The 20035-nt window shown below is 41.7% G+C and overlaps 1 protein-coding gene across 1 annotated transcript in view; it reads left to right on the forward strand.

Annotated features, from left to right (window-relative positions):
* DNAH6 (dynein axonemal heavy chain 6) overlaps positions 1–20035 on the forward strand; it is a 162974-nt gene that overhangs the window by 116913 nt on the left and 26026 nt on the right. Inside the window, exons 59-66 of the mRNA XM_067553417.1 lie at positions 4791–4971; positions 6917–7096; positions 8139–8372; positions 8823–8958; positions 10012–10187; positions 10997–11187; positions 11817–11977; positions 13533–13621. Coding sequence (XP_067409518.1) covers positions 4791–4971; positions 6917–7096; positions 8139–8372; positions 8823–8958; positions 10012–10187; positions 10997–11187; positions 11817–11977; positions 13533–13621 — 1348 coding nt within the window. The remainder of the gene's footprint in view (positions 1–4790; positions 4972–6916; positions 7097–8138; positions 8373–8822; positions 8959–10011; positions 10188–10996; positions 11188–11816; positions 11978–13532; positions 13622–20035) is intronic.

Below are 20035 nucleotides of genomic sequence, written 5' to 3' on the forward strand. Positions count from 1 at the left end.
CCTCCTTCACCGTTGGGAAGGCAACCTATTTGATTTAAAGATCAAGATCAGCAAACCAGTTGTGGACCTCCGAAATCTCTTCATCTGCTTCCTGACCGGCTGACTCAGCACCGTGGCCAGGTTGTTTGTCCAGCACTGAGCAGTCTGCACCTCAGGGCATGGATGGTACATGGCTAGATGAGGAGATAGGGCAATGCTTGGAAGCAGTTCAGAGGTTCCTGTTTAATAGTAGAAAACCATATACTAGGTCTACTTATTTGGTTTGGTCAAGATCTAAAGGAATTCAACCCATGTCAGCTTGTGTTCAGGACATTTTGGACTATCTGTCACATCTGAAGCCCTTGGGTCTAGCTCTTAGTTCATTAAGGGTTCATTTGGTAGCAATCTCAACATTCTATCCTCTGATCCAAGGAAAGTTAATTTTCTCAAACTCCATGGTAGTGAGATTTCTGAAAGATATTCTGAAAGACATTGTCTACCTGTTTCTACTTGTGCAGGGTGTGGCTGATGGCCGGCTTCCCTCCAGTGAGTCTCGCACCTTCCTGCTTGTAGTGGGCCAGGAAGTTGCCCGTCACCCCGTCTTCCCAGGGGAGGGGATAGGGACCCGGGCCCACTGGCTCCTCCGGGTCCCAGCCCAGGGGCCCTATGAGAAGCAGCTATGTGCTGCTGGTACTGCTTTCCAGACGGCACACTCTTCCCCTGGGCTAATTTTCCCCCTCCTTCAGTCTTTCTGGCCTCTTGAGCCGGTACCTTCCTCCTCACTGTTCCACCCCAGAGCTCTGCTCTCCAGTCCGCTCCACAGCACAGCACTCCTACTTCCTCCAGCTCGTGCCCTGTGTGTTTGGGGTGGAGCCCTTTTATGGAGCACCTGGCTGAACCTTAATCAGCCTCAGCTGCTCCTAATTGCCCCCAGTGGCTCTGAGTTAGTTAGCAGGGAACAAGGCCCGGAGCATTCTGGGGCTCACCTACCTCCCATCCACCACTCTTCTACTGCCTTCTGCCTTCACCATATCACAAGGGAATGGATCTTTATTAATTAATTAATACTGTGCTGGCTGCCCTCTCTTTAAACCAATAGCAACTTGCTCATCAGTAAATTACAAGCCTTAGTGGCAGAACCTCCATATATTCAGTTCTTCAAAGACAAAGTTTCCTTAAAACTATAACCAAAGATTTTGTCCTTAGTGGTTTCACAGTTTCACCTTAACCGGGTTATTTACTTAAATATGTTTTTTCCTAAGCCACACTCAGATGCAAGTAGCATATCTAGTTGTTAAAGGTGAGGCTGTGCTTGATGTTCTATCTGGAAAGAACTAAACTATTTCATTCAACAATAACAGAAAATGTGGAAATGGCAGAAGTGCTAAATGACTTTTTTGTTTCAGTTTTCACCAAAAAGGATAGTAGTGATTGGATGTTTAACATAGTGAATGCCAGTGAAAATGAGGAAGGATATGAGGCTAAAATAGGAAAAGAACGAGTTAAAAATTACTTAGACAAGTTAGATGTCTTCAACTCACCAGGGCATGATGAAATACATCCTAGAATACAGTGAGCTGACTAAGGAGATATCTGAGCCATTAGCAATTATCTTCAAAAAGTCATGGAAGATAGGAGAGATTCAAGAAGACTGGAAAAGAGCAAATATAGTGCCAATCTATAAAAAGGGAAATAAGGACAATCCAAGGAATTACAGACCAGTCAGTTTAAATTCAGTACCCAGAAAGATAATGGAGCAAATAATTAAGCAATCAATTTGCAAACATCTAGTGGTAATAAGGTGATAAGTAACAGTCAACATGGATTTGTCAAGAACAAATTGTGTCAAACCTACCTGATAGCTTTCTTTGACAGGGTAACAAGCCCTGTTGATGGGGGGGATGCGATAGATGTGGTATATCTTGACTTTAGTAAGGCTTTTGATACTGTCTTACATGACCTTCTCATAAACAAATGAGATGAACAAACAAACTTGAAATACAACCTAGATGGAGCTACTATAAGGTAGATGCATAACTGGCTTGAAAACTATTCCCAGAGAGTAGTTAGCAGTGGTTCACAATAAAGTTGAAAAGGCATATCAAGTGGGGTTCCGCAGGGATCAGTTCTGGGTCCAGTTCTGCTCTTCATCAGTGATTTAGATAATGGCATAGAGAGTACACTTATAAAGTTTGCGGACGATACCAAGCTAGGAGGGGTTGCAAGTGCTTTGAGGATAGGATAAAAATTCAAAATGAGCTGAACAAACTGGAGAAATGGTCTGAAGTAAATAGGATGAAATTCAATAAGGACAAATGCAAAGTACTCCACTTAGGAAGGAACAATCAGTTGCACATATACAAAATGGGAAATGACTCCATAGGAAAGAGTACTACAGAAAGGGATCTGGGGCTCATAGTGGATCACAAGCTAAATATGAGTCAATTGTGTAACACTGTTGAAAAAAAACAGACAGCATTCTGGGATGTATTAGCAGGAGTGTTGTAAGCAAGACACTAGAAGTAATTCTTCTGCTCTACTCTGCGCTGATAAGTCCTCAGCTGGAGTATTGTGTTCAGTTCAAGGCGCCACAATTCAGGAAAGATGTGGACAAATTGGAGAAGTCCACAGAAGAGCAACAAAAAATGATGAAAGGTCTAGAAAACACGACCTATGAGAAAAAATTGAAAAAATTGAGTTTGTTTAGTCTGGAGAAGAGAAGATTGAGAGTGGACAGGATAACAGTTTTTGAGTACATAAAAGGTTGTTACAAGGAGGAGGGAGAAAAATTGTTCTCCATAACTTCTGCGGATAGGACAAGAAGCAATGGGCTTAAATTGCAGCAAGAACAGTTTAGGTTGGACATTAGGAAAAGCGTCCTAACTGTCGGTGATTAAACACTGGAATAAATTGTCTATGGAAGTTGTGGAATCTCCATTATTGGAGATTTTTAAGAGCAGTTTAAACAAATGCTTGTCAGAAATGGTCTAGATAATGCTTGGTCCTGCCTAGAGTGCGGGGGACTGAACTAAATGGCCTCTCCAAGTGCCTTCCAGTCCTACGATTCTATGATTCTATGATTTAACACCTCAACTTTGTATAAGATGAAAGGTCAGCTGGTCTCCGCACAAAGAATTTCCAGGTGGATAACTTCCTGTATTACCATAGCTTATGCATAGTTCAGAATATGCCCCATGGACATTACGGGTTCATTCAATGAGAGCCCAAGTGACATCTATCTAATTTCTCAGTGATGTTTCAATATTGCACATTTGCAGGACTGTTACATGGTCTTTCCTGCATATTTTTACTAAACATTATGCTATTACCATGGCATCAGATGCAAACTTTGGGAAGGCAGTTCTGCAGTCGTTTAAGTAGACGCCAAGTCCCACATTCTACAAGTACTGCTTGTGAGTCACCTGAGTAGAATACACATCTGTAACCACTTGAAGAAGAAAAGATGGTTACTTACCCGTATTTTAACTATTGTTCTTTGAGCTATAGGTGCAGACGTGTACTGCACCACCTAGCCTCCATCCCCATTGCATCGGAGCCTCCAGTCTTGGATTTGAGTGTGAAGGAACTGAACCCAGCCAGGTAGTGCTGCTTTTATAAAGCATTGGGAGAGGCTACTTGGGTCAGAAGATGCAAGCCTGCATGTACACATTTGAACTCACATCTCAAAGAACAATAGTTACAATTACAGGCAAAGTGTCTTGTTTGGATGGATGGGGTCAGATGTATTTTGCTGTTTTGAATAATTGACTAACAATTATGTTTAAAATAACTGTTATTATTTAATGTATTTATTCTATCAATTACATCTAGTTTCTTTATATGTAGCTGTAAGTAATTGCATAGTTAAATTATAAGGAGTGATTTACATAAATATTTATTTTGTGCGGATATTCTGTAAGCCCCTTTTCATCACATACTTTAAGCCTGTGCTTAACTGTAAGTACATGTGTAATTCCTTTAAAGACAATGGAATTACTTGTGCACTTAGATTTAAGCACATGTTTAAGTGCTTTGCTGGTTCTGGGCCTCAATTTCTGTTCTGTTCAGATCCTTAGACAGTGGCCACCATCATACCAATAATTACCTTACAAAACTAGCCAAGAGTACAACAGTTTACCACACTCTTAGAACAGGAAGTACCTGTGATGACCCTGCAGTCATGCTTAGCAAATAGTGACTTTTTAAAATCTTCTGCAGTATTTTCCTATGGAGTCAGTTAAAGAAGATTATTGATCTTACACTTCAGCTATTTCAGTAGTTTTACATTCCCCTGAGAACTTTATGGAGCTGCATGTTCCATGCCAGAAGGCCAGATCCCCTAGTCTAGCTAACTTGCATTTGGTGCTGGACTTAGAGTGGGAGGGAAGCTTCTGCTCCCTCCCTGGTAACTCAGCTTGGCCCAGAGCTGAATGGCCCTGGTGTAATTTAGAGTAGCCTAAGGATTGCTGTAAGTTACCTTGGCTAGAGTGGTCCCCTTGGGTCCTTTGACTTGAATTGCCAGAGGACATTGCACTCTGGTTTCACTCCTAGCCTGTTCAGTAACATCCCCTATGTCATGTGGGTATGGTCCCTGTGTTAGGAGAATCCGTAATTGCTCAGTTAGGACAGCTCTCTATTCCCTTTGTACCACTGGAACAGCACAGAAGGGATGGCATGACAGGCCAGGATCTGATCAAGGAATGTTTGGGAAAATTTGAGGGAATGAACTGGAGCACTAAACAAAAAGGCAGTTAGGGCAGGAGGGCATCAGTGATAGACCTATTAACCAGAAATTCAAACTTCTCTTTTAGTGATGTTGTGCGACTGGAGAAACCTGAGCTTGAGGAACAAAGAACCCAGCTCATTGTGAGAATCAATGCTGATAAAAATCAGTTGAAAGCTATTGAAGACAAAATTCTAAAAATGTTATTTACTTCTGAGGGAAACATACTGGACAAAGAAGAACTCATCAACACACTCCAGGAATCAAAGGCAGGAGACGCACTTTTACAATACCTTGTTATAATTAAAAATAAGTGATTGATCTAAGGCGGTATGGAATGTTCCAAACAGAAAGAATTCTCAGATTTATGTTTCTCCTTTATACATTAACTTCTACTGATCCAGAGTCCTAAAATAATAGTCCAAGCTTTCCAGACCCATGTAATGCAGTTAGTCTGACTTAGGGGTCATGTGTCTGAATATAATACCATTTTGAAAATCTAAATAAATTACATCCAGTAGTTTCCGATCAGTTGTTTTTGTTAATGTTTTAATCTTGTTGGTTAGTGATTTAATATTGTTGGTTAGCTAGGCAATATTTACCTCTACAAAATTCGTAATTGTTTGTTACTATCATAGAAATATTCTGCTAATGTGGTTGCCATTAAAAAGTCTTCATTTGCCAATACTTACCCCACTCTCTGTATGAGATATCACAATTTCCCCATACACTTAGAATAGGGAATAACTGTTAACTCTGTAGGATCTGTTGACAAATGCTAACTTTGCTGGTTGTCACTCTAAATGTATTTGGCTCAAGATTTTTTCTTTCTGAAAAGATTCTTATTTAAAGAATTTGTGTGCAATTATTATTCAGTGGTTTCACTTTGTTTATCAAGGCTAAGTTCTGACACACTTGTTCATACTGAATTCTATCTTACTCCACAAGTAATCCCACTGAAGTAACTGTTCCCCAAGGTGAATAAGGGCTACACAGTCTTACCAAATGGGACTATTTGCAAAGATACTACTCAGTGTGAAATCGATGATAAAGATCTGGCTGTGAATTGTAGATTTCCTTAGGTTGACCTAGTTCTTAATGGACAAAGCTCTGCGTTACAAAAATGAGCATCCCAGTTGGCCAAAGCTGGCCCTCTAGTTGGTGGTCTCAGCCAAGTATTGAACAAGCCATGGAGAATGAGCTCCCATTTCACTCCTAAAGGTGGTCCTTTCAGGTCTGGCCTGAAGCACACCAGAAGGGTAATGTGGGGAAGCTCGCACTACCGTTACCCTTCTAGTATCATTCCTGCGCATAATTTGGATTAGGGAAAATGTGACCTGCCATTCTAAACATTTTCTGTCTGATTTTGGCCCATAACATTCACGTTCTCAAAAGTATAATACATTTAAAAAAAAAACATTAAAAGCCAGAAAATCAGATTAATCAGTTATACATTTATTTGCAGGTAGAGTTTTGGAGTAGTCATCTACATTTAGGGGCAGAGCTTCAGATGGAATAAATTGGCATAGGACTTCATGGACGTGTAGGATCTGGCCCACAATTTCCAGCAGAGTGTAGGCCATCATTCTAGCATATCATCAAGGAAGGCTCTTTTTCCCATTCCTTCCAACTCTCCAGCACCTCTCAGTAGGGAGTCTGATAAGTTGCTTGATTTGGGTATAGTAATATTCTTCAATTCATTATGTGGTAAACATTCTAAATATATTTTCCTCTTTTTTTTTTTTTTTCTTGTCATAATGTTTAATGAAGTCAGTCTCAGGTTTTCATGGTCTTATGGGATATTGCCTCTGCTAAAAACCTACTTGTTATTCTTGTGGGCAAACTGATGTTAACTAATAACACTGCCAGTGTAAGTCACAAAATGCAGCATAATACATTGGTTTGCATAAATAATTAGAATTTTCACTTGAAATTATCAAATGAACTATTATTCTCTTCTAAAAGTATTCAATAGCTAAGACAGAACCAAACCTGGATTTTGAGGTTCTGGTTTGCGACAGCCAAAATTTCTCTGTAGCTCTTGGAATAGAAGCATGCCTCCCTCAGCATGAGATGGCACTTGCATGTCTTTGAAGAGTGATGCATAGAATTACACTAGTGCCATCTACATCAAGGGAGGAGCTTGCTCTTCGTGCTCCGAGCCATATGTCTCATTAATATCTTTCTAAAATGCTATTAAAACATGTTTCTTAGGTTACATCTGGTGCTATTAAAACAAGGCTACAAGAAGCCGAATCTACTGAAGAGAAGATAAATGCTGCTCGTGAAAAGTACCGCCCTGTTGCTACTCGAGGATCTGTCATGTACTTTGTAATTGCAAGTCTGTCAGAGATTGATCCCATGTATCAGTTTTCCTTAAAATATTTTAAGCAGGTTAGTTTCATTTGTCTTTGAAGTAAATATCATTTAATATAATCAAGATATGAAAAGAAATAGTTGCATATACCAGGCAGAAATATACATATATAATTTAACAATCACAAACTGAAACACTGGTAGCAAAAATACTGATCTATTTTGTTCCAAAAGGAATGGCATAGATGTATTGCATGGTTCAGTGAAATTTACACCTTTAAGAAATGTTTTTTCATTATATCAAAAAAGAATTCATTCTGTTTCTAATTTCATTCTGATACATTTGGAAAATTAGTAATGCTATAAAACTTCCAAGTATGATTCTAAGTACTTGTTTCCAAACTTAGACATACATTTAGGTGCCTACAGATAAGTTGCCTGATTTTCAAAACCTCAGAACACCCAGAAACTCTATTAAAGTCAAGAAACTTAACTTTTTGGTCAGCACCTCTTAAAATTACTTCTTTATAGGTGCCTGAATTTAAACAACTGAGTTTTATAATATTTCATGTAAACGATTTGTCCAGTGATACACAAGAAGTCTGCAGAACAACCCAAATTTCTCAGATCTCATGCACTTAACCACAAGAGAAGAGAACTTTCAGGAGTCATGTCAGCTTATTTTTCTAGTTCAGTTCTAGTTCTGAAATTTTGGCCCACGGAACAGTGGTGCTTGTTAGAGCATTTTCCTGAAGTCCAAAGAGCTTTCTGTGTCACAATGGTGAATAATTACTGTCAAACAAAACGAGAGGATTTAACTTTGCAGCCACAGCCTCATATTAAAGCAAGTTCATTTTCTCATGTTATCACCTTACTGTTCTCTTAATCTTACTTCTTCATAATATCAAGCACTATAGTGGTTGCAGAAAAATGTGGAAACATTACTGAGAGGTTGGGAGGAAACATGTTCTGTCTATCAGAGTATCTGTCACTTAAGAAGTATTGTACAATATGACATAGGTTGAGAATCACTATTCTAGTCCAGTGAATTAATCTAGAAGTATGCTGTTATTAACTATTAGAAATAAGCTCATCAAAACTGTTCTTTTTTTTTTTGCAGTTATTTAATATAACTATTGAGACTTCTGAAAAGAGTAATAATCTGCAGCAGCGCCTCGGAATACTGCTTAGTCAGACACTCTATGCAACTTATACCAATGTTTCTCGCGGCCTTTTTGAACAACACAAACTCATCTACAGCTTTATGTTGTGTATTGAGATCATGCGGCAGAGAGAAGAACTTACAGATACAGAATGGAATTTTTTCCTCCGTGGGTCTGCTGGCTTAGATAAGGTGCACTTGGAGTAGATTTATGACAAACAAAGTTGTAAATGATTATATATTTTTGGTTTTGCAAAGGGATTTATAAATAGTGAAAGGAGGTTGGTGTCTAAATTTGTCTTTACAATAGTGACTTCTAATTATGATTTTCCATCATGTGATGCATTACATTTTGAGGCCCGGAACATTTGAAGAGTTATTTTAGATATTTGTCCCTTAATGGCTCCAATCAAAGAAAGCATCATTATTCAGGACAGCATTTAAGCACGTACTTAATTTTAAATATGTCAATGGGACTTAAGCACATGCTTAAAGTTGAGTATGTGCTTAAGTGACATCCTAAATAAGAATGAATTTAAGCTCATATTTAAATTTTGACTATTAAAAATAGTCATATATCTGTTGAGCTTTTGTTTACCTCCTTCTTTCATATTTTCACTAATCCTTTCATCTTTCCAACAGCAACGCCCTGCTAAGCCTGATGTTCCATGGCTCGAAGACACCATGTGGTGTATGTGTTGTGACTTAGAGGAAACACTACCGTGTTTTCAAGGAATTCAGAAGGAAATATTCTCTACACACATTTTCATTAAATTAGGTAATGTGGTAAATAGGAAAGTGGACTGGAAAAGGATTTTGTTTCTGCTAAATTCCTGCTTCAAGGAGGGTCTTCTATACTGAGTCTGCCTATATTTTATCAAACTTAATTTTGAACAGTTTCAGAAACAGAAACTCAGCCACTGCAGCAAGCAGTTTATTCAATTTGTTGTGTGTACGATGCACTTTTGCATTTTCCTTTTGGGATAGCAATTCCTTTTCCCGTTACTCTCATTTACACCCTCTGCTGGGGGACTTGCCCCCTATCTTCTTTCAGCAGCCTGGAGCGTCCCCCCCCATTGGAACAGTAGGAACAGGAGCAGAGGAAGCCCCTATCTCTGCTAAAACCTCAAAGTGGCAGTACGGGGCTCCTTTCTCTGCCCCACGAGTGGCAACAGGGCTCCCCCCTGACTACTTGGGAGCAGCAGGGCAACAATATAGTGCCTTCTCTCAGAAGCAGTAGAGAAGCAGCAGGGCCCCCCCCTTTCTCCTAGTGATGCAAAGGTAGTAACCAGGAGGCCCCCCAGAATTCTACTCAAATAGCCAAAACGTATCTGCTTTGTTGGAAAAGTGGGTTGCTGCATTACTCTCTTGCCCACACACAATCTTCTGCAGTAGTGATATTGACAGGGAGCCCCAAATCAGTTGATAGAGCAGTCGACGCCTGATTAAGATGAATGGGGCATCTTACACCTCTCAGAGCTATTGTTTTCGGGGCTCTGGCAGACATCTCAGCAGCAGTTACACTTGGGTCACCTTTTAAGCTTTCCTTTGCAACTGTGGGGGATAGAAAGCTACTTTATTATGTGACAGCAGGAGCCTCTCGGGCCTATGCCTTAATCCAGCATTGTCTGTTCCCAAACGAGAATCCTACAGCTGGCCACACAGTCACCCTGGTTGCGTGCAAAGAGGCAGCTAGATCTTCAACTCATGTACAAAAGAGAGCCTTGGCCTTTTTGAAAATGTGGTCTTAAATATCATCTTAACGTTGTGAATGATTTCTGTTTTGCAAATTCTAAATTTAAGACACTGCTAATTACAATGTCGTTTGTAGGGAGCCTTGAAATTCGTGTCAACCCAGACACTTGGGAAGGGTATGATTCTGAACCATCGCCTAATGCAGAGCAAACCGAAGAAGAAAAAAAGGATGGCACAATGAAAGGTCCCTGGGATACAAGACTGAGCATGTTTCAGAAATTAATTATTGTGAAAAGTTTTATGGAAGAAAAGGTAAAAGATCCACTGAAATCCAATTGTACAGAAATTTACATCCATGCCAAAGCTACAAGAATTTACAGAATTGTTTACTTTGGGCCATTATATGTTATTTAGGCGGTGGCTTGTGGAGGGTATGATGCAGAGATGGACCTTCCCAATGGAAGCTTGGATCTGTATGGAGAAGAGGGCTACACTGGTCTACTCCTTCCCTAGCGTCTTTGGGGCAGTGAGAATCCTATAGCAGGAGCAGTCCCTGTAGTCTCCCACGCAGAGGGACTGAGATTGTGACTGGCTGGCCCCTAGGTGGAGAAGGTCCTTGGGCCAGTCACAATCTGTCCCTTTGTAATTAGTTTATATATACTATGGGTCTGCTGTAAACTCTGTGCATTTCAGAGTGCAGTGGGAAGTTTAACTTCATAGGGACTACTCACATGCCTCTTTGCTCTCATTTGCCAATTCTTATGATATTATCCAAACTTTTTGGATGTTGAATTAAACTTTTTGAAATGCCCTTTGTACTAACTGAGGATGGTTTGAGTTAACAGTCTGCAGTGAGTGTTTTCTCTTTATGGGCTTAGGGGGTGGTTGCTTGAAGGGATCATAATGATTTTGAACTTGGAGGATTGATGATTTTCACCATTGAGTAATTAATCTTTATTATTTGTGTTGTAGTAGCATACACAGGCCTCAATGATTGTGCAAGGTGCTGTACAAACACATACAAAGATACAGTCCTGGCCGGGAAAGGCATTCAGTTGAATGTAAATATTGTTCTCTGTGCCTCTTTCTGTTTATAAATTGGTATGTTTTCATATCTTCAGGTGGTCTCTGCACTTACTGAGTTTGTAATAGAGAACCTTGGAAAACAATTCATAGAGAATCCCCCAGTTGACTTGGGAACTCTTTATCAAGACATGTCTTCTTCAACTCCTCTAGTGTTTATCTTAAGCACAGGCTCTGATCCCATGGGAGCTTTCCAGAGGTTTGCAAAAGAGCGAGGATATTCAGAACGGTACAAATTACATAATTTTATTAGACATGGTATTCAGCTGGGATAGTCAAAGGGCCCTAAGGATTTTAAGGGAACTGGGTCCTAATTCCTCTAGTCTTCTTTGAAAATCCCAGCTCCTATGCTTGTACATTTATTCTATTAAGTTATACCATAGCATGTACTGTCTGTGTCTGACATGCTGGCCCCACTGACTTTTACCGTTGACTTCAGTGGGGTCAGGATTTCACCCTCTCTATACATTAATGTATGTTAAAATAGTTCATTTAGTTTTCCTCCAAACTATATACTATAGTTATGTTTCAGAGATCTCTATATTTATAGTAATAGCCAAAGCTTTCAAACCAGACTCCTAAAATCATATTAGGCACCTAACTAACATTGGTACAATTTTCAGAGGTGATGAGCCCTTTTACCTTCCATAGACTTCAGTGGATTTGTATGTGCCCAGCATCTCTGAAAATTAGCCCACTTTTATTTAGGGTCTAAATATGTATTCAGCACCCCAGTTTGGAAATTTTGCCCAATGTCTTTAAAAACAACAAATATTTTAAAAATCCTATCTTTTCAAAAGTAACTGTATTTTCAAATATTTGCACATGAACATTGACAAAGTTTGCTCTCTGTTTCAGAGTACTGTCAATTTCTCTAGGGCAAGGTCAAGGGCCTATTGCTGAAAAGATGATAAAGGATGCAATGAGAACAGGAAATTGGGTATTTCTGCAAAACTGTCACCTAGCAGTTTCATGGATGTTAGCTATGGAAGAACTTATAAAAAGCTTTACCGAGCCAAGTACGTAATTTTCCTTTTACAATACAATATGCTTCCCCGAAGGCAGTGCCTAATCAGACATGGGCTTTTCCACTTTTTACTTATCTTGCAGACAAGAAGGGAAAGAGCCAAAGAAATGGTGGTCTGTAGGATTAAGAAATTGCTCCTCCTATTACAGTGTATTACCCTTATTCTAGGTGCTGTAGTGCTCCTTCATTTATTACTTACTTTGCTTGGTTATAGGCTTCCCCCATCGTATCTGATCACCTCACGTATATTAAAGAATGCATTCACATGAATGAATGTATCCTCACAACTCTAACACTCTGTAAAACAGGGAAACAGTATCCTTATCCGCAGATTGGGATCTGAAGCACGGAGAGATTTACATATGATTCATCACAGTCTTCACCTAACTGCTCCACCCAACACATCCAAGTACTTTTAACTGCTTCAGAGTGAAGCTTTTTGTACATCATAAAAATTAGGTTGCTTCAGCCAACTCCCAGGGGAAAACTCCAGTCACTAACCAGAGGCCCTTTTTCCTTCTTAGACCTTCTCCAGCAGCACTTACAGCTCACAAAGACCTGAGCGCTTCTCTCTTTGAGAGCTTCCTTCTCCCCAGCCTCTTCAAGTCCTCTGAAAACCAATCTTTTATAGCTGCAGTAGAGCCCAGCTGGTCTGCTTCTTGCCTCTCTTTGGGTCCCTATTAATCCTTTCTCTATTTTCATAATGCATAGTTTGTTTATACTTCTTCACTGCCCCTAGAAGTTAGTGCTTAGCCAATTGGTACATACCGGGGTTGCTTTTGAGGCATAAGACCATTTAGAGATCCAACTCCCATTAAAGGTCAATAGAAGTTGGACATCTGATTTATTTTTTAGGCTCCTTTGAAAATTCCAGCCATTTAGTTCTTTCACTCTTTCTTTATATGTCAGCCCTTCCATCCCCTTAATTATCATGTTGCTTTTATCTGTACTCCCTTCAGTTTTTCTGTAGCTTTCTATTACTTAGGTACCTAGAACTGAACACAATATTCCAGGTCTGGTAGCAATATAGTCAGGTTGCGAGGGAGTGTTGTTTATGACATGATACTTCTGCACATACAGCCCAAAATTACATTAGCATTTCCTGCTGCCATATCCCATTGCAAACTCGTAGCTAGCGGTCCGCTGTCATTTCCTCAGTCTCCTTCAGCATTATTTTTCAGGTTTTTTCTTCCCAAGAAATATCTGTATTTCTTACTATTTTTCTCTGTATGCATTTTCTTGGGTCTCACTTTATTTCTGACTCTCCTGTAGTCCCCGCTTTGCAAGCTTTCTATGTTTCTTTTTTCTTATCTGTTTATGTTCACTGGTGTTTGAAAGACCGTCTAAATTATCAGCTGTCATTTAAATATAATGCTGTTTACTCCCTCGTCCAGCTCATAAATGAACATTAGATAGTATATGTCGTTTCAGTACTCCAGTTATTTAAAGATCAATCTTATAGCAAATTGCTTAAGACTTGTGTATGAATTTAAGAAACTGAACTCGTTTCCAGGGTGGAGTAAATGTACTCATTCTTTGGTTTTCAGATGTTTCTATTCAGGAGAGCTTTCGACTCTATTTAAGCTCCATGCCTTGTGAAACCTTTCCTGTCACTGTCCTCCAGAACTCTGTCAAGGTAATATACCTGGAAATAATCCTACGCAAAATGAACAGTGCAAAGGTGAAATAAATTATTTACAGAGTATTGCAAATCAAATGCCTGTTTTCTTGGGGTTTTTAAAAATTTGTATAACTTTACTAGTTAACTCTGTTAAGCATTCTGGGATATATGATATGTGAAAGACACTATAGAAAATGTAGTTGTAACTTCTTGTGCTCATTAGAATGTGGGAGGCACATGCACTTCCCTTTGATCAGCTCTATGAATGTTTTCCATTTCCCAGTGGCACATACATTGAGAGAAAACAGAAAAATCTGAAGGGTTCCCTACTCACACCATTTTTGTTGAAGCTAGAACATTGATTTTGTCCTATTCTAGTCAATTCTGTTCTGTTCTATATAGGTTCTTATGCTGTACTCATCACCATGATATCTGAACACCTTCTAGTGGTTCAGTAAGTAACCTTCTTCTTTGAGTGATGTCCCCATGGGTGCTCCACTGTGGGTGTGGCAGTACCCCTACATCTGGAGTCAGAGATCTTCAATAGCAGTGCCCAGCAGACTGCACATGCGCACCTCGCGCATCGCGCAGGTAGTATAAATAGCGCTGTGCGGTCCGGCCACCCTCAGTTCCTTCTCTACTGCCTACGGTCTGGAGCGGAACTTTAGCAAAGCCCATTCTCTCCTCAGAAACTTCCTTACTTACTTTTACATTAGGTATCTAGTTCTATTTCTTCTCTTCTTCTCCGTTTCTCTCCTTTTTCTTCCTTCCTTCCTAAGAAAACAAAACACAACTTTTTTTTTCTCTCAATTTCTATATCTCTATTATACAGCTGTTGTTTAGAGTAGCCGTAGGGAGACTAATCCCTCACCCTTATGCCCAGCTCTCCTGGGTTTAAGAGGTGCCTATCATGCAGGGCCACCTTTTCATTAATGGACGGCCACGCACATTGTATATTCTGTTTGGGAGAAAAACATGTTTCCAAAAGTGCTCCCACTGCCTCAGCCTTAAGCCAAGGGCGAGAAAGGACAGGGACCTTAAAGTAAAACTAATCCTAATGGAGAATTCCCTTCACACAGCTTCGGACCCAGGCTCCCAGTCCTCCCCTGAGAGACCCGCATGATCAGTGAGATCCTCCACCAACCCCCTCGCCTCACACCCAACGAAGAGAAAGACATCATCTGACTGGGCTGAGAGTACGAAGAGAGCTACCCCCTCCTCAGCCTCTGAAGCTCGAGCTTTCAGAATGCTGTCCCAGCTAGGTCCGTGGTGTCAACGGCTTCTGATAGGGGTCACAATAGTGAGAAAGCAACTGTCCCCCAAATCTCTAGTGCAAGATTTGAGGGACATGCTACTGCTGAGCTACAAATGCCGACATCTCCCTCCACTAATGCTGCCTTCTGTGCCAGCTCCAGGTCCGACGACTTTTTTGACCCCAAAGAAAGCATCGGTTCAGACAGCGGCACCGCCAAAAACTCGGCACTGTCTAAATCATCGTCCACAAAGACCTCGGCACTGACAAGACTTTCAGCACTGAAAGCCACGGCGCTGTCAAAATCTTCCGCACCAAAAGCAGTCCTATCGCCAAAAGCCATGGCAGCAACAAAAATCCTGTTGCCGATTAGGGCACCGGCGAAAACCTTGGCTCCAATACAATCAACGACACCAACACCAGCCGCACTACCACCTCCAAACAGACTTTTAGCCCCATCTGCTGAACAGACTGTGATACATCCTCTTACTCCATGGATGCCTTATACACCACAAGAATTCAGAGATACTCTTCAGATTTAAGAATATCTGAGACTCCAGAATCCTCACTTTTGAGACATCCTATACCACAGGTCTAACCATCTCCTAATTCCAGCTATGCATCATTCTCACCTGCAGGCACTGCTCCTCCATTTCCTAGTGATATAGAAGAAGAAGAGGAGGAAGATGCAGAGTCCATCGCACCATCAACTTCATGCCAGCTACCACCGGTCCCACCAACTGGTCCCACAACATCTCAAGTAACACAGTCTTGGCAGGGTCCTCCTTGGATGCAGCCCCATGTTCCTCTCCTACCGACATGGCCTTTTTGGGGTCCATGGGCCATGTATAGGGCTCAGTTTGGTAATCCTCCACCACCGCAACAGGTGCAACACCCACAGTCTATTCCATCTTCAACTGTCTCTAGACCTCCTCAGACTCAAGCACAAGAGGAACAAGAACACCTGAAAGAACAAGAGGAAGAGCAAGAGGATGAATAGGACCAAGAGGCCTCACCTACCTTACATTTTTCATCATCGTCTCCGGATGAGGCCATTATGCCACCTCCCCCTACAGCAGCCAATGATTTTAAGCATTTCCAAGAACTTTTCTATAGGTTGGCCGATGAATTAAATCTACAATTGGAGGAGGTCAAAGAGCAAAAGCACGAACTTGTCGACATCCTCCACACCTCTTCTACTTCAAAAATCGCTCTACCCATTAATGGGGCACTTCTCTAACCAGCCAGTCTACTATGGCAGACCCCAGCTTCTATTTCCCTCACATGCAAATGGGCTGATAGAAAATATTACGTGCCAGCAAAAAATGCAGAATTTTTGTTTTCACACCCTACCCCAAACTCTCTCGTAGTGAATGCTGTGCATGAGAAGAATAGTCTATACCAACCTCAATCTTCTCACTCTGATAAAGACTGGAAACGACTAGACCTATTTGGCAGAAAGTCCTACTCTTCTGCAACACTCCAGTTTTGGATTTCCAACTATGAGGCCTTCAAGGCCAAATACAATTACAAGAATTATTCCAAACTGGAGGAATTATGTCAAGATCTCCCACAGACTAAAAAAGATCAATTTTTGCCTCTGATCTCAGAAGGTCATCTTATAGCTCGCATAGCCCTACAGGCCTCCCTGGATTCAGCTGATGCAGCAGCCAGATCAATCGCCACTGCTCTTGTAATGAGACGTGCATCCTGGTTATATCAATCTGGATTCCCAAAGGAGGTATAAACAACAGTTAAGGAACCTACCTTTCGAAGGTCAAAAACTTTTTTCAGAGTGCACGGACAGCTCCTTACATTCACTGAAGGACTCCAGAGCCACTTTAAGATCTTTGGGGATATAAATCCTGCAACCAAAGGGAAGATCTGGAAAATATATCAGCTCCTTTCCAGATCCAGACCTCAACTGTACTACACTCACATGCAGTTTGATAACCAACACCGCCATCAACACCCTTCTAATAACAACAACAACCGTAGACAATCTGGGGCACAACGGGTTACATCCCATACATTTTCTATCAAACAACAGTTTTAAAGGTACGGTCGAGAGTCTGAGAACAACCCTTCTGCTCCAGTGTATGCCACAAGGAGACCATCAGTTTGGCAACAGACTAGCTTCATTCCTAACATCCTGGAAGCTTATTACTTCAGACTGTTGGGTCTTGGAAATAGTCAAGGAAGGCTATACCATCCCCTTCCTAATACTACCATCCTGCCACCCCACCTCCCCGTCCCACTTCAGGGACCCCTCTCATGAGACAATTCTCAGGGAGGAACTGAACCACCTTCTTCAATTGGGAGCCATAGAACTGGTCCCCACACAACACAGAGGCTGAGGTTTCTACTCCCATTACTTTTTGTTCCAGAAGAAATCTGGAAGGTGGCGCTCTATCTTAGACCTACGCAATCTAAACAAGTTTGCCAGAAAACAATGATTCAAGATGGTCACCTTATCCACCATTATAACAGCACTGAAACAGGGAGATTGGTTCTCGGCTCTTGACCTACAAGACGCTTACTTCCACATCACCATACATCCGGCCCACAGACACTTCCTAAGATTCAATGTCAACAACGAGCATTTTCAGTACAAAGTTCTACCCTTTTGTCTGGAAATGGCATGCCGGGTTTTCTCCAAGTGCTAGCAGTGGTGGCAGCATACTTAAGGAAGAGGGGAATCACCATTTTTTCATACTTAGATGACTGCCTCCTCAAGACTCCATCCGAGGCCAAAGCCCTTCAAGCAATTCGCATAACCATGAACACCTTCAACAATTTGGGCCTCCTCGTCAACCTAGAAAAATCTGTTTTAAGACTGTTCAAACACTGGAATTCATTGGAGCTCAACTTGATTCCATATGAGCCAAAGCGTTTCTACCACCCCACAGATTCGCAGCGATAAAGGACCTAATTTCCAATGTCCTCGTATACCCCCAGGTATCAGCACACACATGCCTACAGCTTCTCGGATATATGGCAGCAGCCACGTTCATAGTAAGACGTGCCAGGCTGCATATGCATTGCCTCCAAGGTTGGCTCCATACAGTATACAAACACAACATCCAGAACTGTTGTCAGTACCAAGATGGAACAAAAACTCCTTACTCTGGTGGATGAAACACAGCAGTGTTTGCACAGGGATTCCCTTCCTTGAACCATCCCCTCCTATGATTCTGACCACCAATGCCTCACTCATTGGCTGGGGAGCTCACCTGCTACACACAGGATTGAAAGCAGATGGACACCTACCAAGGCCACGCTTCATATCAAGCTCTTCGAGCTCAGAGCCGTTCTCAATGCTTGCCAACATTTCCTGCCACTACTCAAGCACCAAACAGTAAGAGTAATGACGGACAACTTCACCTGGGTGTTTTATATCACCAGGCAGGGGGGAGCAAGGTCGCATTCTCTATGTTCAGAAGCAATCAAACTCTGGGATTTTTGCATACGCCACAACCTCTACGTTTCAGCAGCATAGCTACCCAGAAAGAACAACACCATCTCTGATATGCTATGCTGAACCTTTCCCCAGCAACACAAATGGCAATTGGATATGAGAGCATTTCATCCCATATTTCACAGATGGGGGCCACCTCACAATAGACTTATTCACCACCCCATTGAACTCCCGTTGTCTGCATTTCTGCTCCAGAGCAAGAGTGAGACAAGGATCGATAGGGGATGCGTTCTTCATCACCTGGAGTGGGATGCTGCTTTACCCATTTCCCCCCTTTCCCCTTCTATTCAGAGTCCTACGCAAGATTCAAGAGGATCAATCTCCACATCATATCAATAGCCCCGACTTGGCCCCGACAAGTGTGGTACCCTTACCTTCTACAGATGTCCATATGCTGTGACCCATCAACCTCCCTCAGGCATCGTGGATCCTGTCACAGGACAATGGGCGTGTCCATCACTCCAATCCACAAACATTCCACCTGAAGGCTTCGCTCCTTCTTGGTTCTGTGATCCAGAAACAGATTGCTCTGACCAAGTAAAGATGTATTCTATTACTTAGCAGACGAGACACCACCAGATGCACATACACCCAGAAATGGAACAGATTCCAGAACTGGTGTGCCCCAGAACATATTCAAGTGATGGAGGCCCCATTGCCTTTTATTTTAAACTACCTTCTCCATCTCAAACATAGTGAACTATCCAATAACTCCGTTAAAGTGCACTTAGTACCACCTTTCACCACCCCCATACCCAGTTATTCTGTATTCACCCATCCATTCATTAAATGTTTCTTAAAAGGCATCCAGAATCTTTACTCACACGTACAAGCCCCTACTCCTAGCTGGGACTTCACTGTAGTCTTCCAATCTCTGAGACCCCCTTTTGAGTCAATGGCAACATATTCACTCGGCTTTGAAAACAGCCTTCCTCATTGCCATTTAGTTCAGCCTGATGGGTGGGAGAAATCTCAGCCTTTATGGCTCACCCGCCATACACAGTATTTCACAGAGACAAAGTCACACTTCGGCCACATCCTGAATTCCTACCCAAGGTTATAACCTCGTTCCATTTGAACCAGCACATACATCTTCCTATATTTTTCCCTAAACCACATAACTCGCAGGAAGCAGCTCTTCACACTTTGGACATCAGACATGCTTTATCCTTCTGCCTTGATAGAATGTGACTAGTCAGAAAATCATCACATCTCTTAGAGAGGTCCAAAGGCGAGGCCTTATCAAAACAACATCTTTCCAAATGGATTTCACAATGCATCCGCACATCATGTGAACTCCATAATACGCAGGCTTTCACCTCGATTAGAACACACTCTACACATGCAGTATCAACATCCATCACCTTTTTGACCAATGTCCCCATTGTCGACATAGGTAGAGCAGCCACATGGGCATCCTCAGACACCTTTGCTTGACATTACGCCATCATGCAAGATTCCCTGACAGACACTGCCTTTGGACACCATTGCACCAGCTTCTCTGAAGCCCCCACCTTCCAACTAAGGGCACTGCTTTGTCGTCACCCACAGTGGGGTACCCATGGGGATGTCACTCGAAGAAGAAGAGAGGGTTACTCACCTTGTGCAGTAACTGAGGTTCTTCGAGATGTGTGTCCCCATGGCTGCTCCACTACCTGCCCTCCTCCCTTCTGCTTCGGAACTGACCCTGTCACGCTGT

Source organism: Emydura macquarii, unplaced genomic scaffold (assembly GCF_026122565.2).
Source record: "Emydura macquarii macquarii isolate MOO-44397 ecotype Brisbane River unplaced genomic scaffold, CSIRO-AGI_Emac_v2 contig_1451, whole genome shotgun sequence".
In the NCBI taxonomy this organism is placed as follows: Eukaryota; Metazoa; Chordata; order Testudines; family Chelidae; genus Emydura; species Emydura macquarii.